Source organism: Macaca nemestrina, unplaced genomic scaffold (genome assembly GCF_043159975.1).
Source record: "Macaca nemestrina isolate mMacNem1 unplaced genomic scaffold, mMacNem.hap1 Scaffold_49, whole genome shotgun sequence".
In the NCBI taxonomy this organism is placed as follows: domain Eukaryota; kingdom Metazoa; phylum Chordata; class Mammalia; order Primates; family Cercopithecidae; genus Macaca; species Macaca nemestrina.
Window position 1 is genome coordinate 177,596 of NW_027257681.1, and position 26,248 is coordinate 203,843.

The 26,248-nt window shown below is 45.8% G+C and overlaps 1 protein-coding gene across 1 annotated transcript in view; it reads left to right on the top strand.

Annotated features, from left to right (window-relative positions):
• Nucleotides 1–779: 779 nt before the first annotated feature.
• The window catches only part of LOC139361426 (SH3 domain and tetratricopeptide repeat-containing protein 1-like), a 43,182-nt gene continuing 17,713 nt past the window's right edge, over nucleotides 780–26,248 (top strand). Inside the window, 2 exon segments of the mRNA XM_071090021.1 lie at nucleotides 780–784; nucleotides 1,084–1,109. Of these exon segments, the coding sequence (XP_070946122.1) occupies nucleotides 780–784; nucleotides 1,084–1,109 (31 nt within the window).

The following is a 26,248-nucleotide window of genomic DNA, read 5'->3' on the forward strand; positions in this document are numbered from 1 at the left end:
AGTTCTGGGCTTGAGATGAGCGCGTCCTGTAGACCAGACTGCAGGTGGACGTAGAGCTGGGTCTTCTAGGAGGCCAGGATCCGGCCAGCTCTTGGGTACCGTCCTCCCGCGGAAACCTGTACGCCCAATCCCAGCACCGCCCCGCCCAGCCTCCATTTGTTCCCCTAGGCCCCGCCCTCTCCGCGCGGCTCGCTCCCCATTGGCCGGGGGGCGGGCCCTGGGCGCCCGGCTCCGCTGGGGGCGGGGCAGCGGGCGGCAGGCGGGGCCCTGTGCACCTGCATGGTGTGTTTTCCGGCCGCAGCCCCGCGCCAGCTGCAGCTCCTTGATCCGAGCCGGATCCTGAGCGTGGAACACGGGCTGAAGCGGCGGCAGCGGCTCCGCCCCGGGGCTCCGTGGTTGAGGCTGCCTCGGCTCTGTCGGCTGCTCAGCTGCGCTCCAGTCGGCCCAGGCGCCGCGGCGAGGAGCGAGCGCTCCGAGGCGGCGGCCTGAGGTGAGAACGGGCAACGAGGTCTCCGGACCGGGCGGGGGTCTCTGCCCCGGGCGAGGCGGCTCCGAGCTGGGTTCCGCAGGGTCCGAGGTCGGGATCCGGGGTCCTTGCGCCTGGGCTTTGTCTCGGCCTCGGGTGGTACCGGGGGCTTCGCGCCTGCTACGATACCGCGTGGGCCCGCGCGGGGGTCCCGGTCGTCCTGCCGGTAGGGGCCGGTCCCCACTGCTCCCCGGCTCCCCGCGTCTGCCACGGAGGGGGCTGCATGGACCCGGGCGCTGGCTTCTGAGCCGAGATGGCGTCACTGCACTCCAGCGTGGGCGACTGAGTGAAACTCCGTCTCGAAGAAAAAAACCTGGTCAAGTGTTTTACGCAGCCTAGGTACGTGTGGCAGAGCCGAATGAAAGCTTAGAAAAAGACGACTTGAGAACTAACCTAGCAAAGGAATCAGGCGGGATGTGTTGTTACTAGGTGAAATTTGCACTGTTTTCTCCCAGGCCTCGCTGAGTTGTGTACAACAGAGAGCTCAGGTGTTGGGGGCAGTTGACCGGTTGAAGAATGCATTACTATTATGTGAGAAATACTGGCCTTTGAAAAAGCAGAACTGGATCCACGTTCTTGCCTGGTAACTCTATCATCTAGTTTGTAAGTTCTCTGAAAAATTCTTATGACAGTGGGGAAAGGATTGGGGCGTCTGCATTGGTTTGTGTAATATAGGTCATATGAAAGAGCATTTAGGCTGGAGGGAGACTTTTCACCTCTCTAACTTTACTTTCACGGGACAATTCCATCATGATTTGAAGATTTTTGAGTGAAAACTACATTGTTCTGCTATGTGTTTCGGGGCAAATTTATACATACAATTTGCTTAAATATTTCAGATGATACAACAATATATGTGTGGGGTAAAAAGCTGAAATTTGCATTCCCCCTTCTCTAGAAGTAACCATTGTGAATAGTTAAGTCTGTATTCCAGCTATTTTGTATACTATAAATACACTGTGAACATTTGAGTGTATATAGACATGTATGTTACACACAGTTTTAGAGGTGGAATATTGCTCTGTTGCCCATGCTAGTCTCAAACTCCTGGGCTCAAGTGACCCTCTCGCCTCAACCTCCCAAAGTTTTGGAATTACAGGCGTAAGCCACCGCGCCTGGCCTGCATGAGTATATTTAGTAATTGCTAAGTTACTCTGTCCAGTACGTGTCTATTGAAGTCCCCCATGTGCCAAGCATTATTCTGAATACCTTATATGCACCAATTGACTTAATTTTTAGAGCAGCTCTCTTATTGTGGCCCTTTTACAGTGAGGAAACTGAACCACAGAGAGGCTGGGGACGTCGTCTAACATCACACAGCCAGTGCTGTTGGAATTGAGGTTTGAACCCAGACAGCTGGCTTCAGATCTCTTAGCTGTTATCGTAGATGGCACACCCAAACCTTAGGGCCGCCTCCCAAGCCTTGCCTGAGCTGTGCCTGAGCTCTGCGAGAGCCGTGTATGTGAGGTTTCTTTCCTCTTTAAGAACACAAGTCTTGGAATTGTCCCAGACCCTGGTAGGACCTCTTGAGGACCAAAAACAGGGATTCTTCAAGCCTGTCCCAAGGGCCAGATCTCTGATTTAGCTACTTGGAAGGTAGATGTAGAAGAGAGTAATTTTACCAGAACAAAAAGTCAGGATGGCTGGGCTGACTCGGCCAGACGCAGTGGCTCATGCCTGTAATCCCAGCACTTTGGGAGGCCGAGACAGGTGGATCACCTGAGGTCGGGAGTTCGAGAGCAGCCTGACCAACAAGTTGAAAGTATGTCTCTACTAAAAATATGAAAATTAGCTGGGCGTTTTGGCGGGTGCCTGTAATCCCAGGTACTTGGGAGGCTGAGGCAAGAGAATTGCTTGAACCCGGGATGCAGAGGTGGCAGTGAGCTAAGATTATGCCACTGCACTCCAGCTTGGGTGACAGAGCGAGACTTCATCTCAAAAAAACAGAAGGAAGGGGAAAGGGAATGCCTGGGCTGACTCACAGGGAAGAGGCCCTACAGCAGCCGTAGGACCTTGGCCACTTGGGTGGAAAAGAAGGAAGGAAGAGCTTCACCCATGGCGGTGACCTGGACTGCAGAAACCACACTAAACAGTCCACATCCTGGAGCCTGGCCACCCCATTTGCTTCTCTTCTCCTTGGGTAGAGGGTATGGGGAGCTTTCTACCCCGGAGGCTGAGCAGCGCAGCTTCTAACCAGGGTAGGCGTTTGTCTGTCCCTGGGAATACAGACAGCATTCTCATAAGCAGCCCAAATACTCCTGAACAGCTTTTTGTAGGGTGGGGCAGGGCGGGGCAGAGGATCATTTTGACTCCTAGGTACCTTTTCCACTTTCACTGCTGATAACTGTGTTACAGATTAAAGTTTTGTTTTTGATACTGAAGAGGGCTTAAGAGAGTGAGCTATTATGGCACATCTAAGTCTACTAAAATAGAACCACAGGGTAGTGTAGGAAAATCTCTTCTAAATTATGGATCATATATGGTGAACGTTAGAAGCCATGTGTACCTAAGTTGAAAAATCAAACCATGTCTTGTATTTGGGTGACCCCGGTAAGTCTGGATGTCACTGCGCCTTGTGTGAACACAGGATGCTGAGGTGCAGGGATCAACAGGCTTTTTCTGGACATCTTGCGCTTCTCCCTTGGGGTAAAGTGGGGCGGCAGTAGCAGCGCACAGCTGTAGGGCCCCTTATGTTATTGAAGATGAAGATAGAGGCTTAGAGAAGTTAAGAAAATTGTTCAAGGTCACATCATTTGTTTTGTTTCGTTTTGTTTTTGAGACAGTTTTGCTGTTCTTGCCCAGGCTGGAGTGCAATGGTGCGATCTCGGCTCACCACAACCTCTGCTTCCCAGGTTCAAGTGATTCTCCTGCCTCAGCCTCCCGAGTAGCTGGGATGACAGGCATGCGCCACCACGCCACGCTGATTTTGTATTTTTAGTAGGGATGGGGTTTTTCCGTGTTGGTTACGCTGGCCTTGAACTCCCAACTTTGGGTGATCCACCCAACTCAGCCTGCCCAAGTGCTGGGATTACAGATGCGAGCCACCACGCCTGGCCGAGGCCATGTAATTTCTTAAGTTGAAAGATGAAGTACTGGATGAACTCAGAAGTTTGACTTCAAGCCCCTTGATCTTTCCATAACACGTGGTTCCTTCCCTGGTTGGTGGGAGTGACTGAAGAACTCAAGGAAGCTGTGTTTTGTGGAAAGAGGACCTGAGGGGTGTATGGTCTTTCCAGGCTTGGAATCTGCCATGCTGGGCTTCTGAATTGTATAACTTGACCATATAGAAAGAAGCCCCTCATTTAAGACTTATTCTTTGGGGAAAATGAAGGAAGGCCGCCCACATGAGACAGGCAGAGGCGACTTTCTCAGAGTTGCTGTGGCAAGAGAGTCGGCACCGTCACTTGCGTGTGGCAGAGACTGACATGCAAGTGAGTGGCGGATGAGGAGTGAGGAAGCTTCAGGATGGAAAGAACGGCCCCCAGTGGAGGCTGTTGTGGGGGCTGGAGGCGGCTGTACAGAAGTGGGGTGTCCTATGTGATTGTGTAGGGGCATATTTGGCTTTCTTTGAAGTATCCTAACTGGAAACAGGGGCCAAAATTAGGGTGGCTGTCAGTTTTGAGTCAAGCCCTGGCCACGTGGGACAGAGTTGTGGTTTAGTTTCTGGGTTGTGGAGAGAGAGCAGTCTGGCTTCCTGTCTGATGTGCTAGCCTGGCTGGCCTCCTGGCTGTTGACTGTAGATAGGGGATTGGTTTCCTGGGTGGTCAGCTACAGGTTGTGGTCTGAGTTCTGTCTTTCTACATATGATCAGGCATGGTCTGTTTGTATATTCAGTCCCACATTTTTCTTGTCAGTAAAGATATCAAATGACAAATTGGATACATTGGGAATTCTTTACGTGTCTGTGTCCCCTGGAGGAAATTTTCACGTTCACATTTAATCAGAATGAATATAAACAATTGGGCCGTTTATCTTGAAAGTTGAAAATAGGAAATCGTCAACAATACTACCTCGGCGCCATTGCCTCTCTGTCCATCGTTAGGGAATGTGTTTTTATCCACGGCCGGCTCATCGTCCACCAGTCTGTGGTTGATCCACTTCTCTCTACGTCTTGTCTTGTGTGCATCTCATTGTTTGCTAGTGTTAGTTTTCCCCTTCGTCAGTGTAGTTTATTTGTGTAGCATCTGTTGGTAGGAAGTTATTTGTGGAATTTGTGAATGAAAGGGACTTTGGAGGTCTGCTGGGTCAGCCCAGTGATTTTAGAGATAAACGGAAATACAGGGAAATGTTCCAGCTTTTTTGGTGGCAAAACCAGGAATAGAAAGCAGTGTTCTTTGTGTCACAATGTCATTGGAAGACAGCTCAATGTGGGCCTAAAATGCAGAGTAACTAACTTTCATTTATCTCTGCTTCTGACTCTTGTTATCAGACATTTTAAATTGACCTTAATGTGTTAGCAGAAATATGAAAAGTCCTGACTTGTTTACATATAAGGTACTTTGTCGCCTACTCATTTGGTTGTTTTTTTCAACAGGATTGAAAAGACATTGTTATAAACTGATTGTTTATGTCTCCCCCAGATTCTTGTACTGGAGCCCTAACTGCCAGTGTGATGGTATTAGGGCGTAGGACCTTTGGGAGGTGATTAGGGTTAGATGAGGTCATGAGCGTGGGCCCTGGTCTGACAGGATTAGTGCCCTTAGAAGAAGAGAAACCAGGCCGGGTGTGGTGGCTCACACCTATAATCCTGTTTCCTGGTGACCTGGGCCGAGTGTCTCATCCGGCAGCCCTGTTTCCTGGTGATCTGGGCCGAGTGTCTCATCTGGCAGCCCTGTTTCCTGGTCATCTGGGCTGAGTGGCTCCATGAGAACTTGCACCCATCTTCTCCAGTAGTGCATCTTTTCACAGCAAGCAAAACATTTTCGCCGCGTTTCTAGTGGGACAGGCACTAGCTCTTTTCTGTGCATCAGGAGACCTGGCTTTGTTCTGGTTCAAGCAACAGCTGGTGAGTTACCAAAGATAGGTCGCATCTGGCCTCTGGTCCTTCACTTTATAAGTAGAATCACAGTCCGAGTGGACATCACTGCCCTGGTCTCTATGCGGGGCTGAGTGTTGTGGGGATGATGGCTAAGTGTCAGGGTGCATTTCCACCACTAGGGGATTACAGGCCAGCCAAAGACACAGGAGGAAAGCTAACAGCCCCGGGCAGGTACACAGAACCAGAGGAGTTTGGAAGGGTGGTTCCAAGCTCCTTGGTGTGATTGATGTGATCACAATAAACATTTTATCTCTAAGTCTTGGGCCACTGGACCAAGAGCAGAGAGAGCTGGTGTTGAGTTGTAGTGATAGTTGCATGGTTCATGTGCCTGCTGAGCCTGGCTTGGACTCAATTCCATTGAGTCCCATTCCATTTTACCTTCTGTTTCCACCTTTTTCATGCTCCTGCTTGTTTCTCCAGAAAAACATGCAATAAATTCCTTTCAAAAACTTTACAAAAGCCATAGATGCTTATTGAAAATAGTTCAAATGATATGGAAGACAGAAAGATAGGGAGTGTTTTTCTGTTGTGTGTTTGGATGAATGTGTCTTTGGGGTAGTCACTATTAACACTGGGTGTATTTCCTTCCAGATCTTTTCCAGTGTACCTACAAATATATATGTACACTTTGTAAAACACAAAATAGTACCTGATAAACACTGAGTCCCCCTACTCCCACTGCGCAGTCTACATGGACATCCTTTCATGGTGATACGATGAGACCTGATCGACTCCTTTTGTTTGCTGGAGTGCTAGGTACTAATAGCTACAGATAACTCACCTTCAGTGGGGATTTACCATGTGACAGGGTCTGTGCTCCAGGCAGACTACATGAAGTGGATCTTAAGGCTTTTTACAACAATGCTATGGGTGAACGCAGTAATTGTTAACATTTTGTAAATGATAGAATTGCAGTAGAGAGAAGCAAAGCTGCTTGCTCAAACTCATGGCGATTCCCCCAAAGAGAGAGAGAACACTTTTAAAACAATTGTTGTTACAGTCAGGTGATTTATGATCATTTGAAGAAATAGTGCATTCAGTGAATACATTTCAGGGTCTGGTACAGTCTGGGAACTGTTCCTGAAAATGCACTGGGCTAGTGGTAAGGGAGCTGTCCATTGGCCCTTTGCCCCTAGTGCAAGGAGGGAGGTCCTGAGGAGAGGGGGCATGGAGAGGAGATCTCTGAACAAACCTTGCAACATCCATTTCTGCTGAATCTGGGCCGAGGTCTGGTTCTTGACATGTACACTTTTCAGAGATACTTGGTTTTGATTTTTATCATGGTTCACCTGGGCAGCCATGGTTTCAAACTGGCTGGAGATGTGGTCTGGAAGGCCAGTGCTATGGCCATCCTTCCCACTCCTGCAGGAGGGGAGTCATCCTGGGACTAGAGGGCTTCGCCTGTAATCGGCTGTCTCATAATAAGTGGATTTGATGCTGGTTTCCCTAGGTTAGGAAATTTCTCATTTGGAAGGAAAACGGATACTTGTTTTTGGGTTTTGCTGAGAAGCCACAGGGTTTACAGCAGGGACTGGAAGTTTGTTGAGACACACGTGAGTGCACTCAAACATCTTCCATGAAACGTGGAAATAAACACAGTGTTCCAGAGAGGTCCCTGGCTTTGGGATATAAATATTTCTGTAACAGAATGGCACTGGATGTCTGCTGTATTTTTTTCTCTGCTATTTTGGCAAGTTTTTTTGGGTGTGTGTCTCCTGTACAGAAGGTATGACATCAGTTTTTGCCACCAAGTATTTACAGCCGTTGGTGCCTCCTATGTGGGTCACTTTTGTGCCGTAATTTCCTTGGGGGAAATTGTAGGTCTCCTACCCAAAGCACATTGCCCATTTCAAGGTGCTCCTGGTTTCTGAACATCTGTGGCAGTGCCTTCCATGTGGGTGAAGCCAGCCGAGAAAGTACCTCCCCCCCCAGGAGGTGGGGACTGATGATTGCCTGAGTGAGGAGGCCGGGGATGAGCCCTGGACTAGAACTTGTGACCGGCTGCTTTTCCTTCTCCTCCTCTCCTTCCTATTTTTCCACCACCCCCACTTTTTAAAAATTTCTTTTTTTTTTTTTTTTTTGAGATGGAGTCTCGCTCTGTCGCCCAGGCTGGAGTGCAGTGGCCGGATCTCAGCTCACTGCAAGCTCCGCCTCCCGGGTTTACACCATTCTTCTGCCTCAGCCTCCCGAGTAGCTCGGACTGCAGGCGCTCACCACCTCGCCCTGCTAGTTTTTTCTATTTTTGTTAGAGACAGGGTTTCACTGTGTTAGTCAGGATGGTCTTGATCTCCTGACCTCGTGATTCGCCCGTTACAGGCTTGAGCCACCGCGCCTGGCTTAAAAATTTCTTATTAAAAATTGAGCAGCATTTTGGTTTCCTTTATTCACTATTCCTTGCTAATCGTATGCAGAGTGAGCCTGGGACAGTGGAAAGGAAAGTTGTATTTAGCTTCAAATGATCCTACCAGCCCCGCATTGAGGGGCTTTCACCAGGCGGCATTGTCAAATGGCATTGTGGAGGTTCTCCTTTCAGTCCTCAGCGTTAACCAGCAGAGGCAGGTGGTACTTATTCCTGGTTAATGTTGAGAAAGTTGAGCTCAAATTGGCTAAGGGAACTTCCCAAAGTCACATAGGAAGTAGCAGAGTAGAACCAAACACAGGTTGTCTCTGAATCAGGCAGGTCATCAGATTCCAAAATGGGCTCTTAATTTTTGGAGGTCAAAAAGCTGAACAGACACAGATATTTCTTTTTTCTTCTTTTTTTTTTTTTTTTTTTTTTTTTTTTTTTTTTTTTTTGAGCTAGGGTTTCGCTATGCTGCCTAGGCTGGTCTAGGCTCAAGCTGTCCCCCTACCTTAGCGTTCTGAGTGCTGGGCTTACAGGTTTGTGTCACCATACCCAACAGAACAGACATTTCTTTAAAGAAGACATACAAATGGCCAAAAAAAATGTGAAAAAAATGCTCAGTATCACTTATAATCAGAGAAATGCAAATCAAAACCACAGTGAGGTATCATCTCACCTGTTAGGATGAGTATTATCAAAAAGACAAAAAATAACAAGTGCCGGTGAGGATATGGAGACAAGGGAGCTCTTACACACTCTAGGGGGGTGTACACTAGAGCAGCTGGCTGGGCGCGGGGCACACGCTGACATCCCAGCACTTTGGGAGGCCGAGGCGGGCAGATCACCTGAGGTCAGGAGTTTGAAACCAGCCTGGCCAACATGGTGAAACCCCGTCTCTATTAAAAACACAAAAATTAGCTGGGAGCGGTGGATCACACCTGTAATCCCAGCACTGTTGGGCAGCTGAGGTGGGTGGGTCACTTGAAGCCAGGAGTTCAAGACCAGCCTGGCCAACGTGGTGAAATCCCGTCTCTACTAAAAAATACAAAAATTTGCCAGGTGCAGTGGCGGGCGCCTGTAATCCCAGCTACTCAGGAGGCTGAGGCATGAGAACCACTGGAACCCGGGAGGCAGATGCTACAGTGAGCAAGCCGAGATTACATCACTGTATTCTAGCCTGGGCAACAGTGAGACTTTGTCTCAAAGAGAGAAAAGAAAAAGAGTAAGAGTAAGCTAGGGCACCCACTATGGCAAACAGTATGGAGGTTCCTCAGAAAACTGCAAATGAAATTACAGTGTGATCCAGCAGTCCCACTACAGAATAGATACCCAAAGAAAAGGAAATCAGTGTCGGAGGGGCATCCGCACCTCTATGTTTCCTACAGCACTGTTCACCATAGCCAAGATACGGAATCAGCCTCGGTGTCCAACAGCAGATGATGGATAGAGAAAATGTGGTGTTTATACACAATGGAGTACTATTCAGCCATAACACAGGATGAAGTCCTGTTATTCTCAGCAACGTAGATGGAACTGGAAGATATTATGAAATAAACCAGGGACAGAAAGTTACACAGCACATGTTCTCTTATGTGGAAGTCAAAAAAGAGTGGATCTCATGGAAGTTGAAAGTAGACAGAGGATCCTAGAGGGTGAGAAGGGTGGGGGAAGAGGGAGATAGGGAGAAATTTGTTAAAGGATACAAAATTATAGCTGGATAGGAATAAGTGCTAGTGTTCTATAACATAGGATGACTATAGTTAATAGGAATATATAGTTTCAGGCTGGGGGCGGTGGCTCATGCCTGTAATCCTAGCACTTTGAGAGGCTGAGGTGCGTGGATCACCTGAGGTCAGAAGTTTGAGACCAGCCTGGCCAACGTGTAGAGAAACCCCATCTCTACTAAAAATACAGAAATTAGCCGGGCATAGTGGTGGGTGCCTGTAACCCCAGCTACCAGGGAGGCCGAGGCAGGAGAATAGCTTGAACCTAGGAAGCAGATGTTGCAGTGAGCTGAGATCACACCACTGCACTCCAGCCTGGGCAACAGGCCAAGACTTTGTCTCAAAAAAAAGAAAGAATATATAGTTCCAGATAATTGGAGGAAGGGTATTGAACGTTACCAACACAAAGAAATGATAAATGTTTGAGATGGTGGATATGCTAATTACGCTGATCACATACATTACATGTATTATAACTTCACTATGTGTACTCCATACATATGTACAGTACACAATTATGTGTCAATTAAAAAAAGCTGAACTTAGATTGGAATGGCTATGAAGTGTAGGTAGCTTTTTCATATTTTTGATATAGACCTTAGGCATTTATTTTAAGTAAACTACCCTTGGCTTCAGGAAACGTTTAGTATTGGAATGTTAGCCTTGCATTTTACAATACAGAGAAGTAAAACTGTAGACTTGCTTTAGATACAGTCACAGGGGTTTGCCGTGATGACTTTTTTATGTAATAAGGGGGAAATATACCTTAATTAATAGGCATAAATGCTCATTTTTCTCCCCCGTACACATTTTTAGTTGTTGTCCAGACATTGTGATACTTATGCAAACAGTATGCGATATCTTAGGTAGGAATCAGAATTTTAAGGTAAGAATATTCAGAGTTATATATGTTTCAAACTTTCAAACTGGACATTTTACATGTCCATTATATAACCATAATTAAATTTTCAAAAAGACAATACCTGTCTTTAATATAAGTGATGCGCTAGCATTTTTTTTTTTTTTTTTTGAGACAGGGTCTCACTTTCTCCCAGGCTGGAGTGTAGTGGTGCGATCATGGCTCACTGCAGCCTCAGCCTCATAGGCACGAGAGATCCTCCCACCTCAGCCTCTCAAGTAGCTGGGACCACAGGTATACAACACCATGCCCAGCTAATGTTTAAAATTTTTTGCAGAGACAGGGCCTCCCTCTGTTGCTCAGGCTGGTCTGGAATTCCTGGGTTCAAGTGATTCTCCTGCTTCATCTACCCAAAGTGCTGTGATTACAGGCATGTGCCACTGCCTGGCCCCATATAAGTGGGATGATGACTTTAGCCTAGGAGTTCCACAGCAGCCTGGGTAACATGGTACAAGACCCTGTCTCTACAAAAACTAAAAAAATTAACTGGTCATGGTGGCACCTGCCTGTGGTCCCAGCTACTCCGGGAGGCTGAGGCAGGAGGACAACTTGAGCCTAGGAGTCAAGGCTGCAGTGAGCTCTGATCTTGTCATTGCATTCCAGCCTGGGTGACAGAGTGAGACCCTGTCTCTTAAAAAAAGTTACTGGCTACCTGATTTTTCATAGGAAAAAAACTTGAACTCTGCTCTAAACCTCATACGTCATACAAAAATTAACTCAAAGTGGATCGTGGGATAAAATGTAAAATGCAAAATAAAGATGAAAAGAGGAGCTAGAGACTGGGAGAAACTATTTGCAAACCACATGTCTGATAAAGGCCTCATATCTATAATATATAAAGAACTATCAAAATTCAGCAGTGAAACCAAATCGTCTACTTTGAAAATGAATAAAAGACCTGAAGAGACATTTCAGATAACATATAAGCACATGAAAAGATGTTCAACATCATGAACCATCAGAAAAATGCACACTAAAGCCACGTCACTCTACACCTATCAGAATGCCTAAAATAAAAAGTAGTAACAAGACCAATGCTGCTGAGGACGCAGGGAAACGGGATCACTCACACTTGGCTGGTGGGAAAGGAAGACGGTACAGCCATTCTGGAAAACAGCTTGACAGTTTCTTAAAAAACTCAATGTGCAATTGCCATAGGAGGCAGCACTCACATTCATAGGCAGTTATCCCAGAGAAATGAGGACTTATGTTGACACAAAAGCCTTTATGTATCTCTTCATAGCAGCATTATTTATGAAGGCTAGAAACTGGAAACAGCCCAGAGACTGCTCAGCAGGTGAATGGTTAAACAAACTGGTGCACCCAGGCCCCAGATACCACTCTGCAGTAGTTAATGACATCCTTGTTCATCAGTTTTTCAAACTAGAAACCACCATCATGCTTACTCCCCTTTTTTCCATCCTGGGTCTGAGTGGATTTCATTTTGCATTTCTTTCCAATGTATTTTCCCTCTGTCCTTTCTGCTTGCGCCTCATGCCTGATTTGAACTGTTTTAAGAGCCACCAAATTGTTTCTCTGCCTCATCATGGAATCCTTTCTACACTTCATGCCCCATATTGTCATTGGAGCAATCTTTCCAAAACATGAACAAACTAACTTAAAAGAAATATCCCAGGTAGCCTTCCAAATAAAAATAAGCTTTCTGTTAGAAGTTTGACTTCTTGTCTATAGGGAACCCCAGGACTGTAGAGAGACGGATTTGCTGTCTGCATTTTAAGATCAGGCAGAAATCCCTGGAGGGGCCCATGTGGAATAGTGGCACAAATACCAGTTCTAGAATCAGAAGCCCTCATATGCTGGTTCTAACACTAGCTGGATGTTCTTGAGAAAGTTTTGGTTTCAAACCTCAGTATGAGGAAGCATACTCAAGGGATCACACAAGGCTACTGGGAGGAGCAGATGAGGGGCATGGTGAACAGGCTGTGTAATCCGTGAAGCACGTCGTATGTGTGAGAAGTGGAGCTGTGTGAATAGTGGTTCCGGAATCATTGTGTGAAAATGATGGAAAGCACATTCGTAGTTCTGCCTGATGATGGCACTGGGCACCTGTGTTGTACATGCCTGCAACATGGGTGAGGCCCGGGTCAGTACAGCTCACAGTTTGGTTTTCATTCAGTTAGAAAGGCCCGAGAGGACCCTTCCCCCCTCCAGCTGTAGGAAGGAGGCGGCTGTCTCCTGCCTCTATTTGGTGGGATTGTCTGTGGCTCCTTAGGGACAGCAATGTAGGGAGTTGGGGAAGAAAGGCGGCCTGACTGCTAACTAGTCAGCCTTCCCCCAGGAAGGAGTGGAGGGGTCATTTCGTGGTAACTTGCCAAGTCTTTCTTAACCCATCTGCTCTTTGAAATGACCAGCATGACAAGTAAAAGACCCGTTAGAGACAGATGGGCTGTGTGTCCCGTGCCTTTATGGCTTTGTGGCCTCAGAGCTGCCAGAACTCGATAGCTTTCTGGGGAACGGTGGGTCAGCCAAGGGGCTGCAAATAGTGAGAGGAAGAAAATTCACCGTCGCTGCTCTGGTCTGGGAGTGATTACTGAGGAGAGCGGCATGGAGGGCCCAGCCGTGGGGTCCCTCTCAAACACACCCTGACCGCAGTGGGAATGCGGGTCTCAACCTCTCTAGGCCTCTGTGATTTTCGTCTGTCACATACTCATCTCCAGCAGGGACGTCTATGGTGATGAGATGAGGGAGCATCCTAGCACATGTGGCACTTAGTAGGCTTGTGGTGAGTGGACGCTGGCGTCAGTGTAACAGGAGACTGGGCGCTGCGTGTGGACGCACTCATGTGCTGGTGGCATGGGTGGACAGAGGAGAAAGGGACGCTCTGCCGTTCTCCTTTTGGTCTGTCACCCCCGCTGTTGTGAACAGAATCCGTGAGTGTATTCTGTTGCCCCAGTCAACTTGGTAGGCTGATTGTTCAATTTTCTGCTTCCACTTTTGATTTCCTAAGAATGGGAAAAGGAATACTTCAGTTACTTTTCTGGTTGATGGCATACATTCCTTGATATCACCTTAATGCTTTTTAATTTCGATGTACTTTGGATGCTGGAGCTTGCCTGACATCTGTGTTTTTATGCCTCACCCTCTCACATAACTGTTGGCCACACCAGGAGCAGAGAGAAGTGACCAGACCGATTGGTAGCAGGGCTAGGACTGGAACTTCCCAGCCTTTTGTTGCCCAGCAGGCTCTGTTTTCTGTATTGCACTGCTCTTCCCTATTTCGACCCCTGTTAGGACAGTGGATGTGAAATGTAGCTGGGCGCTTTTGGGGGTGTGCTAGGAGTGTGGCAGATGCCTGAGATTGGCATTTTCTGAATTCTGATTTCTCATGGCTCAGAGTCAGTCTCTAGGCTACTGACCGGGAAGATACAGGAAGTTGTTTTGTATGACAAACTATGCCAGGGCATTTTTTTCACCCGGCAATTTTTGGTTTGGACTGGAATAAATCTCTGCTATTGGTTTCTTTGCCAATATTATTAGGGAGTGGAGCCTGACTTGTTAACTTAGCCCGATTCGTAGTGCTTAGAATCTCAGTGAGTGTGTGTTGAACGGAGCGGAAGTGTGAGAGCATCTTGGACAGTGGTTTGCAAACCTAGCTGCATCTGGGGGGCTGTGAAAAAAGCATGCGTGCTTACTCCCGACCAGTTGAAATAGAATCTGCAGGAATGGAGCCTGGGCAGCTGTAGTGCTGTTAAAAAACCCCCAGGTGGTTCTGATATACCGTACAGGTTGAGATCCACTGATCCACAGTGAATTGGAGTCCTGGATCATAGACATGCCTTACGCTTTCACCAGCTTAGAATGGCTCTTATGCTTTAGAACTGTGAAAAAGTGTTATGCAACAAATGTGGAAATAGCCTAAATGCCACATCCTGTTACTACCTGTCATGAAGTATATTTACCAGTTATTCACTCTGTTCTGATCTCTACCCATTCCACGTTTTCTTCATGGAACAATAATTTGACAGTTGGTTATGCAGAACCAGAGTAAGTCTAGTTTGATTGGCAGGAAACGATTTTGGGTATGAAGTACTCTTTAGACATTTATTGAACTCTTGTTTGTACCACCGCTGTGCTGGACAGTTTATAAATCTTACTTCTTTAAACAAGGCCTGTGGAGTCAGGCTGCCTGGGTTTTGCTAACTAGCTGTGCCATTTGGGACAAGTTTTTAAGCTTATATAAACCTGACCTTCATCTATGAAATGGGATGACAAGGGGTCATTATCATCTTACAGGATCGTGCAAATGTGTGTGTAAAGTGCTTAGTTTGGTGCCTAACACATAGTAACTACTCAGTAAAGTTATTATTACACCATCATCATCATATTTAAATGTAAATATTAAGAGCTAATAAATTTGTAAAAGGTACTATACCTTTACCCCTTGAACCAAAGACTACTTTAGTTTTAAGTGGTTGGGTTAATTTATGCCTTAAATATTGGCCTCTTGAATACCTTGAATTTCAATTGAACGTGGCCAGAGGATTTCATAATTGGACCATTGCCTCTGGAAGTTGGAGTTTTGTTTGTTTGTTTGGTTTCACTTCCTACACTAAGCATGCGGCTGTGCACACCTTTATGATGACTTCTGGTACTGGAGAATCAAAGCTTCATTAACCTCTTTGGAGGAGATGATCTTATGCTATATGAAGCATTCAGACTTTGTTAACTGTGTACCATCCAGACAAGAGCAGGTGCTTCCCATGGCAGCCTGTCCTTTTCTTAGCTCTCTCATCAATCTAGCCTGTTCCTTCTATTCCTCTTTATACTAGAACTTCTCTTTGAACAAGGAATGTTGTTTTGTCACTGCTAGGTCCCTAGCAATTAGTAATGCCTAGCATATACTAGGTGCTTCCTGAATGTTAATAGGTGATAATCTAGCAGAACACAAGATAAATCCACAGGTTGAGATTTAAGCTGTGTGGTATGAATGCTGCATTGGCAAACTTATTCAATCAATTTTGTTAATGCAAGTTTAACATATCTTAGTAACTGACTTAGTTCAGGAATCATTTACTGAATGTCTTCTAGGCCAGACATTGGGGACAGAAAGGTAATAATATATGATCCCTGCCTCATGCACAGGAAGTCTAGTGCGATGGACAGACACGTGCCAATGGCTGCCATGGAATATGGTGAGCATTAAGATAAAGGGGCACCCTGTGTGCCCTTGGAGCATAGAGCAGGGCTTGTGTTCTGGGAACAGGGACTCCATGTGAAAGCACAATTTAAATTTTCTTTTTTCTTTCTTTTTTTTTTTTTTTTTTTGAGACAGAGTCTTGCTCTGTGGTCCAGGCTGGAGTACAGTGGTGTGATCTCGGCTCACTGCAACGTGCTCCCCCGAGGTTCAAGCGATTCTCGTGCCTCAGCCTCCCGAGTAGCTGGGATAACAGGTGTGCACCACCACGCCCGGCTAATTTTTGCATTTATAGTAGAGATGGAGTTTCACCGTGCTGGCTGGGCTGGTCTTGGACTCCTGACATCAGGTGATCCTCCCACCTCGGCCTTCCAAAGTTCTGGGATTATAGGCATGTATGTATTCATCCTTTTAAATATCTGCGGGTAGCACTTAACTTTAAATGGGTACTAATTAAACTATTGAATGACTTTAGTATGGATTGAATGACTTTGCTCAGGCCTCGTTTTTAATTTCCTTCATTAGAGGAAAAAAAAAAAATGCAGGTTGAAAATCCCTCATCCAAACTGTTTGGAACCAGAAGTGTCTCAGATTTTTTTGCATTTTTGGATTTTTGAATATTTGTATTATACTTGCTGGTTGAGCATCCTGAATTCAAAAATCCAGAGTCTGAGCTCTTCCAATGAACATTTCGTTGAGCGTCACATCGGCACTCAGAAGTTGTGGATTTCGGAGTTTCTGGTTAGGGAGACTCATCCTGTATGGGCGCTGGGTTGTTGCAGGAGTTCCGGACCAGAGGTTGGGTGACTAGGGTTTGGTTTTCGCTTTGTTACTAAACAGGCTGTTTTCTCCCATAAGCTCAGCTTTAGGTCCCCCGGTTGTCAAAGAAGGGAATGGGCCGTCTGATGTTGAAGGCCTCTGTTAGTTTTGACTTGGAGACACCTGGCTTAAGTTCATCTTCCTTAGGAGTGGACAAAGAATATGGGAATTTTGAAATTGTTAGTCAACATCTACAGGGTTGTTGCAGCCTGGTTTTGGGTAAAGGTCATCTTTAGTGAGCCCAGGGAGAAACAGTGGTTTAGCTGTCCGCTGAGAGGGGTAAGCGGTTCTATTAATTTTCCTCTGTGGTAGTAGAAGCATTGTTAAGGGTGACAGCGTTAGTGGAGCAGGCTGGAAAGAGGAGGGGAACTCACTGTTACAGGTTATATTGAATGTGTTTTCAGTCACTAAATGCTTTTTATGATATGTTTTTCAGGATGTCAGTGTTGTGTGATTTCTCTGTGTTAAGCACAGGAAATTTAACATCAGCAAAAAAGAATGCTGTTTCTTTTTTTTTTTTTTCCTTTGAGATGGAGTTTCGTTCTTGTCACCCAGGCTGGAGTGCAGTGGCGTGATCTCAGCTCACTGCTACCTCGGCCTCTTGAGTTCAAGCGATTTTCCTGCCTCAGCCTCCCGAGTAGCTGGGATTACAGGTGCTCACCAGCATGCCCGGCTAATTTTTATATTTTTAGTACAGATGGGGCTTTGCCATATTGACCAGGCTGTTCTTGAACTTCTGACCTCAGGTGATCCTCCTGCCTCGGCTTCCCAAATTGCTGGGATTACAGGCATGCGCCGCCACACCTGGCCTTGAATGTTCTTTCTATGGGAATCTACAAAAGCCAGGTTTTGAGTCTAGTGGCAGAAAACCTCTTCTTCATTGTTGAGCTGTGCTGTGAGCTTGGAGGGCTTCAAGGCCAGCTGGAAAAGCTGTAGTATTTTATGTCAGTTGGCTGTCTTGGAGAACTTAATGAGCACTGGGCTGGAGTGATACTGTCAGAGTTCATGAGCGGTTTGAGGCTCTCAAAGCCTAGATACTGGGGTCGCCCAAATATATTGGCTGGACTCACTATTTCTCTCGGGAGTCGGGGGTTGGAAAATGCTGTGGTCTTAACTCTGCTCTTAATTTGATGGTGCTGTTATGAATGGTAAGAATGATTTCATACGTTTGCATTTTGCTTTGTAATTCACAGAGAATTTAAAAATCCGTTATCTGATTTTATTCCCTCAGCAGTTCTGTGAAAAAGGCAGAGCAGTTTTCCTATCTTCTGTTTTCCCGTGATTCTCTTGTGGCTCACAGAAGCTAAGAGCCTTCACCAAGGTCATAGGGTGAATGAGTCGCAGAGCTGGGAGTAGAGGCTCAGGCTTCTAGGGACCCTGTTTCTTCCTCGAATAGCTCGCTCCCGTGGCGCTATGCTCAGGTAACGGCACATGCTCGGTTTGGTCTTTTGTAAATCCCTGCCCCATTTCGGGGGAGGTTCTTGGGAGGCTTCTATTCATTTTGGAGCATGTAAGTATCTTGTCCTCTCTCCCTCTTCCCAGATGCATGGGCATTTCTGCAGGCCCCCAGGCTGGCCCTTGTCCATGGGGGCGTCTCCTGCCTCCACATTGTTTGCATGCTCCCTTCTGAAGGTGCTCTTCCCGGCATGGAACCCCCTCGTGCTGCCTCCACACTGCAGGCTGTTTGGTAAATGTTCCTGACTCAGCATCGTTGCTTTCTAGAAATGGGACGGGGTATGGATGCCAAGTTCTTTTCTGTGTGAAGTCTGCGATTGTATCATCTTGCCTTCCCCGTGTGTCTTTCTTGAGGTTGTCGCTGTGTGGCGGTCATCTGTGTTCCCTAGGGTGCCTCCCTTGGAGTCCCGGCCGTAGCAGACATGCAGTCAGTGTTCATGGCCTAAATGAGAGGAAGGCCAACAGAGCCATTAAATCTGGGAAATGGCAAGTGAAGGAAAGGAATTTTTATTGAAGGCATGTGAAAAAGAAATCTTTTTAGAAAAGTTGACCTGTTTCTCAACTAGAGTTGAATTTCAGCTCAGAAAAGCAGCTGTGTGCCCAGAGGGCTTTGGGATTTCAGTTTGTGACAGATGAATTGAATTTGTTGTTGTATGAATGTGCTATGCATTTGTGGTTTTATTAGGCCTTTCTCCCAAATGGAATCGATTTTTCTATAAAAGTCACACTTCCTTTTTGAGAAGTGTAACACTAATTGTATGGGATGGTCTCCCAAAAGATGACCTGCCAGGAACCAAACACTGCCTGAGACTCACGGCCTCTGGTTTCTGCCTGTGCAGCTGCAGGGCAGAGAGGCACGCTCGAGCTGAAATCAAGACGCATGTCTGCATCTTCCCTTTCTTGACTGCTGTTTCGTCTCTGAGCTGGCCTGCCTTCAACGTCTAGGAGCTTGGTGGGTGTAGACACATTACGGTACGGAGGAGGGATATGGTGTTACAACAGCCAGGAGACTCGCTGAAGTCTCTGTTCTCTTCCTGTCACTGCTCTGACTTTGTATAAGTCACATGTGTAGGGCTGTGCCCAGTGGCTTACACCTGTAATCCCAGCACTTTGGGAGGCCGACCTGGGAGGATCTCTTGAGCCCAGAGTTTGGAACCAGTCTGGGCAACATGGTGAAAGCCCATCCCTACAAAAAATAAAAATTAAAAAATTAGCCAGGTGTGGTGGCTCATGCCTGTAATCCCAGCTACTGGAGAGGCTGAGGTGCGAGAATCACTTGAGCCCGGGAAGTCGAGGCTGCAGTGAACCATCATCATGCCACTGCACTCCAGCCTGGTCAGAGCAAGACCTTTTCCCAAAAATCCAAAAACAAACAAACAAAAACCCATGTGTAATAGTGGCAGTAGCTAACTTTTGAAAGTTTGGAGAACAGTTCCGAAATACCTGTGACCATGGACAACTTACTTAGCCTTTCTCTGCCTTAGTTTCCTCATCTATGAAAAATGAGAGAATATGGTACTGATCTTGCAGGATTTCAATGAGAACTAAACGAGATCAAACTCAGAGCCTGGCACCTCGTGAGCCCACACTCAATGTTGTTATTTCAACATTTTAGAGGAAAATGAATGCTAATGGGTCATTATGGCTAAACATAGTCTATCACTGGTGTTACTCATGGTATTGGAAGGAACTTGAATTCCATATAGATAGTGTGATGGAGAAAGTATTTGGGGCATTGGCAGTATTGATTCAAAGAACAAAGGACGTGTCTGTCCTGTGTGGAGAGCCGTTTCCGCTTGTTTCTTTAAATGCTATGGGAAAAGCCGTGGACCCTGTGCTCTCTGCCCGACAGCTTCAGTCTCCGCATATTGATTTGGCCAATTGTCGCTCGCTGTCATCATGGTAGCAGCAACGGAAGGGACAGTTTGTCTTGATTTGCATTTTTGTGTGTTTGTGCTATTTATAGACAATTAAGACATGGAAGCCTGTTTATGGCAAGCTGGCAAATTCAGCAAAACATGGAAAAACCCGTTAGCACAGTTTGCACGTGTGCGGGCACAGAGCAGCCAAATAAACACACACATTTTCCTGTATTTTAAAACTCTCTGGAAAAAAAAAAAAAAAGACATTAAACCATTGCCCAGATGGCTTCTAGAGCTAGAGCTTTTTCCTTGAAGTACATGAGTATGGCTGTCAGACATCTGAAACCCGAAGCCATCTTAAAACATCATTTTGATGCTACCCACTACCCGCCCTTTTTTTCCATTTGTAAGGGACAAGGATCCAGGAAGGGAAGTATCAGCTTACAAAGGCTTTTGTTACAATTAATCGTTCATGTTCTTTTTTTTTGGTATCTTATTCTCTGTTTACATTTTATTTTTATTTTCTTATTTTTTTTTTTTGAGACAGATCCTTGCTCTGTCACCCAGGCCGGAGTGCAGTGGTGTGATCTCGGCTCACTCCAACCTCTGCCTCCCAGGTTTAAGTGATTTTTGTGCCTCAGCTTCCTGAGTAACTGGGATTACAGGCGTGTGCCACCACGTCCAGCTAATTTTTATGTTTTTAGTAGAGACAGGGTTTCTCCGTGTTGGTCAGGCTGATCTTGAACTCCTGAACTCAGGTGATCTGCCTGTCTCAGTCTCCCAAAGAGCTGAGAGTACAGGTGTGAGCCACTGCGCCCGGCCGCTGTTTCCATTTTGTAACGCTAGCGTCACCCCAGTGTAGGGTGGCTAGGCGTATTCTTCTTTCCTGTTTCCTGGTGTATTTTCCTCTAGAGTATTGATCTCTCTTTAACATACTTTTTGGTTGTCTGTTTCTACCTACAAAAATATATGTTCCCTGTTATATCACCAGTGCCTGGCACATAGATAGTTAGTCAATATTTGTTGAATGAATGAATGAATGAATGAATGGGCTGAAAGAACCTTATTCTTCTTTCTTCTGTCACTTCCCACCAAATGCTTTTGGAAAACGCTATGTGAACAGGGATCATAAGCAGGAGAGGTTACACACATGGCTGTGGGATAGCCCATCATCCTCAGATACTTGTCTGGAAGGAGGTGGAGTACTTGAGTAGAAATGATACAAGATAACTTCTTCAGAAAATCAGCCAAGTGTCACAGCTTTTCACACAGGCGTGTGATGTTTGCGTATGTGTGTATGAAGAGCTGTCGTGGCCTAGAATCACGAGCCTTTAGATCCCCTGTACAGATAGAAAAATAAAGGCCAAGGCCCAGGAGTGCTGCAGACCACCGAGGTAGAGTCCCTGTCTGCCCTTCTCAGTGTCCGGGCACTTCTCACTGCACTCCCCTCTTTACTGCTAAAGCCACCTTCCCTGACTCTGAATGTGTAACCACGAGGGAGAAAATGTACTCCAGGCTCACAACTTGTGGAGAAAAAGCCCAGCAGCTGAAAATAATGTTCACAAAGTTTGTACCTAGAAAAAGTGGCCATTTCTATCATGTCTTTAAATTTCCCTGTTTCTCATACATTTTATAAACAAGACATTAGAAGGAGATTCGGGAACAGCAACTTTAGAACAAAGGGTAAAAAATCAAACCTAGAGCATTCCAGTTTCTGTTTTCTTCTCAGTTTAGGGCTGAGGTACTTTAGCTTCCTGTCTAAGGGACTACTCAAATCTGATTAGAAGCCATTGTGGGCTGGTAATTATCCATAATTTTAGGAAGACAGATGCAGCACCAACTCTGTTCTCTAACAGCAGGCTTATTAATTTTAAATTTGCATGGCAGGAGAATCAGATGGCGAGGCGGGATAAGTGTTCAGATGCTTGGTCATTGATAGCTTTTTACTTCCACGTATCACATGGGGATTTGGGACTCGGGGAGCCCACTGAGAACTGATGATTCTCTGTCCCCTAACCAGCTGGGTTCTTTTTCCTCCTGAGCTCAGAAAGATTGTTCCTACTGCAGCCAGGGAAGACAGGTTGTTGACTGGTTAGAAATCATGGCAGGTTATTTTCTTCACCCGCAGTTCGCAGTTGGAAAGCAGAGCTATCAAAAGTTATCTTCTCTATTGTATTTCAAATCTGGGTGTTTAAAAAATTATATAAGCAAATTAAGCATTTATTTAATGGTAGTTGTGTGTGTTCTTGATGTGAATGAGAGGTGCATTCCCTGGTAAAATCCCTGGGACTTTATAGGAGGCTGTGAGCCTTAGAAGAGAAGTTGCTTTTCTAGATGATCACGTAGACATGATGCTGAGCACTAGACAAAAATGTTGATTGAAGTGATTTAAAAAAATTTTGTCTGAGTTCAGATTTTACACCAATATTTAGAAAATCAGCAAAAGAACTTGGAGGAATGTTCTCAGGCATCCAGTTCAGCCCCCTGCGCACATTGTCATAAAATCCGAGTGTGCGTACAGGGAGACACATTCTTTTCTGTTCTCATCGCAGGTCCTTCCCTGGCTCTGCAGCTGTCTGTCATGCACGTCCGTGTGAGGAGACCACCAAACAGGCTTTGTTTGAACAATAAAGTTTTTTAATCACCTGGGTGCAGGCAGGCTGTGTCCGAAAAAGAGAGTCAGCGAAGGGAGATAAGGGTGGGGCCGTTTTATAGGTTTTGGGTAGGTAAAGGAAGATTACAGCTAAAGGGGGGTTGTTCTCTGGTGGGCAGGAGTGGGGGTCACAAGGTGCTCAGTGTGGGAGCTTTTTGAGCCAGGATGAGCCAGGAAAAGGAATTTCACAAGCTAATATAATCGCTTAGGGCAAGGACCGGTCATTTTCACTTCTTTTGTGGTAGAATGTCATCAGTTAAGGCGGGACAGGGCATTTGCACTTCTTTTGTGATTCTTCAGTTACTTCAGGCCATCTGGGTGTATACCTGCAAGTCACAGGGGATGCGATGGCTTGGCTTGGGCTCAGAAGCATGACATTGCCCTCTTCCCGACCTTCCCTACCTTTTCCCTCCTGTGCGGTTCTCTCACAAAGTGAATGGCCTCAGCCACAGCTTCTCTGCAGCTGCATCAGACTGTGGAGACAGGAGTGGTGGCTCCTGCAGGGCCTGCTGTTCCCACGGAGCCCAGTCTTGCTTGCCGCTGCAACCTGGTCACCATTTTGCACCGAAAGTATGTAATTCTACGGAATGAGAGCCAACATGCTGGGAATGAAGGTGTCTTTACCACGGTGCTCTGCATATTTTAATCTTGGGTGGAAAGTATGGAAAAGTATGTGAAACCTGTGGTTTGATGTCAGAAGGACGTTGTGAACTTGATGTGGACTGAGGATGTTCAGGTGCAACAGGCACCCCGGCTTCATTAAATGAGACTTCTCCATCTCCCTGCCAGGCACGCACAGGTGTATGGCCACATCTTATGTGTTATCCTTATCTAGAGTGTGCCTTGGCATCATGCTTAAAGTTACATGATGATATTCTGCCTCATAGAGTAGGTCCCAAGCCGCATTCAACACAGAAATGTACTCTTGCTGTTCTACATCGAAAGTGCTTTCATATACCAAGTGGGAGAGCAGTCCTAAAATCCTAAAATCTGGGCTGGAATCACAGAAGGAAGGCTTTGGGAAGCAACAGATTCCCTAGTCCAAAGCTGGGTTTTGATGAACCTAGAAACAGGACCAAGAGAAGTGAATTTGCCTAAGGCCCAGACAGTGTCTCACGGTAGCATTTGAACGTAGCAGTTTCTTGACCTATTTCTTTAAATGATTAGTCATTCTTCCTCTGATTCCTATATAAACGTATTCCTCATTCATTCCTTTGTTTCAGTGAATTATCGCAGTGCTACCACGTAACAGTATTTGAGTCAAAATGTGGCAGTGTTTATCCCTTTCCAACGTTTTTAGTTGCACAGTTTGTCAAAGTTGTGCTTACAGTTTCTTGTTGGTTGCAAGGTGTCCTTTCAGAAGCCAATTGTGTGGTGTATTTACATTGCTTGTTGGAGGTAGTTTGGTTAGAACCTACTTCGAGTGGCTGGCGTGGGCCTGAGGGACAATGACAGCTGCCTGCTTCATGGGCAGAGATGAAGTAATTGCTTCCTAGGAAGTACCATCCTCCTGGCCACACTCTCCAGCCCATTTCCTTTGTGGTGGTTTCTTCGCATCTGCACGTTTCTGGCTTCATGTGAGTCTCATTTATTTTAGCATATGACTTCAGGCTGTGGGGAAGAATGGCCATGTTAGCACAGAGATGCACACAAAGGAACAACTGGCTAAATGTGAGGGAAGACATTCTTACAGGGGGTTTCATTTCTTTTATTCTTTAACAGGCAGTCTGGGAAGCATTCTGGACACTTGGCCTGCACTGTCACAGCTCCTCCCTGCAGGATCGCAGATGTTTGGAGATTGTAGTGATAACTGTTGTCATTGAGAATGCCATTCTCACAGGCTCTAATAAGTCAGGATTTATTCAGTGTTAATTTGTTAAAGACAACTGTGTTTCTACCAAATCCATGGGAGACGTTTCTCCCGGCAGTGTTGCTGGGGGTATTCCCGTGGCTTAGTCTTAGGGAAACACACGCCTTTGAATACTGCTGCAGCTGTGAGTACCCAAAGCGCACCACAGTACTTTTGCCATACGGGGTGTTAGTCACTGATACACGTCTCAGTCAGACCTGATGGATTCTTGACCTCTTCCTTTTTTAATTTTTTTAATTTTTATTTTATTATTATTTTTTTAAGAGCACAACCCCTCAGGTGGCCACCATGAATCTCTGGTGTTTTCAGTTGGCTGCAGCCTATTTGCCGTCTCTGGTTCAAACATACTCGAAGCCTGATGATGCTTGCCTCGGTTGTTCTTCTGCTGTGTGACCTCCGCGCCCGCAGGTTTCAAGACTGTCAGAGCTGGGAGCCACCTTCACAACTACCAGGGTTTCCGGAACCTCCTTTATCTAGCCCTGGGGATGGAAGAGATGTCATCAGAGGCGGAGGCTTATTAGGTTTACATGCCATTGATAACGAATGAGGAGGTTTTCTTTTATATAAGGGGAGCTTCTTAGAACGTGCTTTAGTAGGGTAAAGAAGCTTTTGAGGTTTGCTTTCTCTGGAAAGATAATTTGTGATCCTGCTGTTGCTTTCAACAAAAATATAATTTGCATACCAGTGCATGTTGTATTACTGAGCACTGGCTGACAAGTGGTTCTTAACTCGTCATTCACTCCGCCACTGTTTCTTGAATGGCATATGTTTGCCAGCTGTAGTAGGAACTTGCTAGGCTCTAGGACTAACCGTTATGAAACCAGGGTCCTGGGGGAAGCAAATGCATATAACTATAAAGGTTTGAGGGGATATCAGAGGGGGTGCCTATAGGTGGAAAACTTCGTTCATCATTGTCCCATCTAGGAGGTTTTGTGTCTTAGCAACGTGTTCCATAGCAACACATCCCTCTATCAAAATATTCATCATATTAAATTGAAATTCTCTGCTTAGGTATGTATTTTTCCGACTAAGTTTAGAACTGGTTAAGGACAGGCTATGGGGTATGTATTATATATATCTACACACACACATATATTTATATATATACACACATTACCGTTGTAAATATACAATATATATTTATATATATACACACATATATATTTCTCCCTCTCTATATGTACATACAACCCACACATATATATGCACACACACATATATATGAAACACACACACACACACACACACACTTCTACTGCCAAGCACAGAAAGTCAAAGCTAGGCAACATTTCTTTTAGTGTTCATGAAAAAATAGATGTGTTAGTTGAGAGCGTCCTTAAGTTGCCAGGGGAAAGACAGGATGGATTCACAAAGGGAGATAGTGTTTTTTTTTTTTTTCTTTGTTTAATTCTTCAATTCGAAATAATCCAGACTTATGGAAAAGTTGCAAAAATAGTACGGAGAATTCCCATATACTGTTCCCTCAGATTCCCCAAACATTTCACCCCATTTGTACTTTCTCTCTCTGTGGATATAATTTTTTTTCTCTTCTGAAATGTTTGGAGAGGAAGGTAGAATGCAGGGCAGGGTGAAAGGTGGAAGGAGAGAGGTGGGTTGGGAGACTTTTTTTTTTTTTTAACCTCCTGAGATGGAGTTTTGCTCTTGTCACCCAGGCTGGAGTGCAACGGCACGATCTCGGCTCACTGTAAACTCTGTCTTCTGAGTTCAAGTGATTCTCTTGCTTCAGCCTCCCGAATAGCTGGGAGTACAGGCACCCATCACCATGCTTGGTTAATGTTTTGTATTTTTAGTAGAGGGGATTCACCATGTTGGCCAGGCTGGTCTTGAGCTCCTGACCTCTGATGATCCACCTGCCTTGGCCT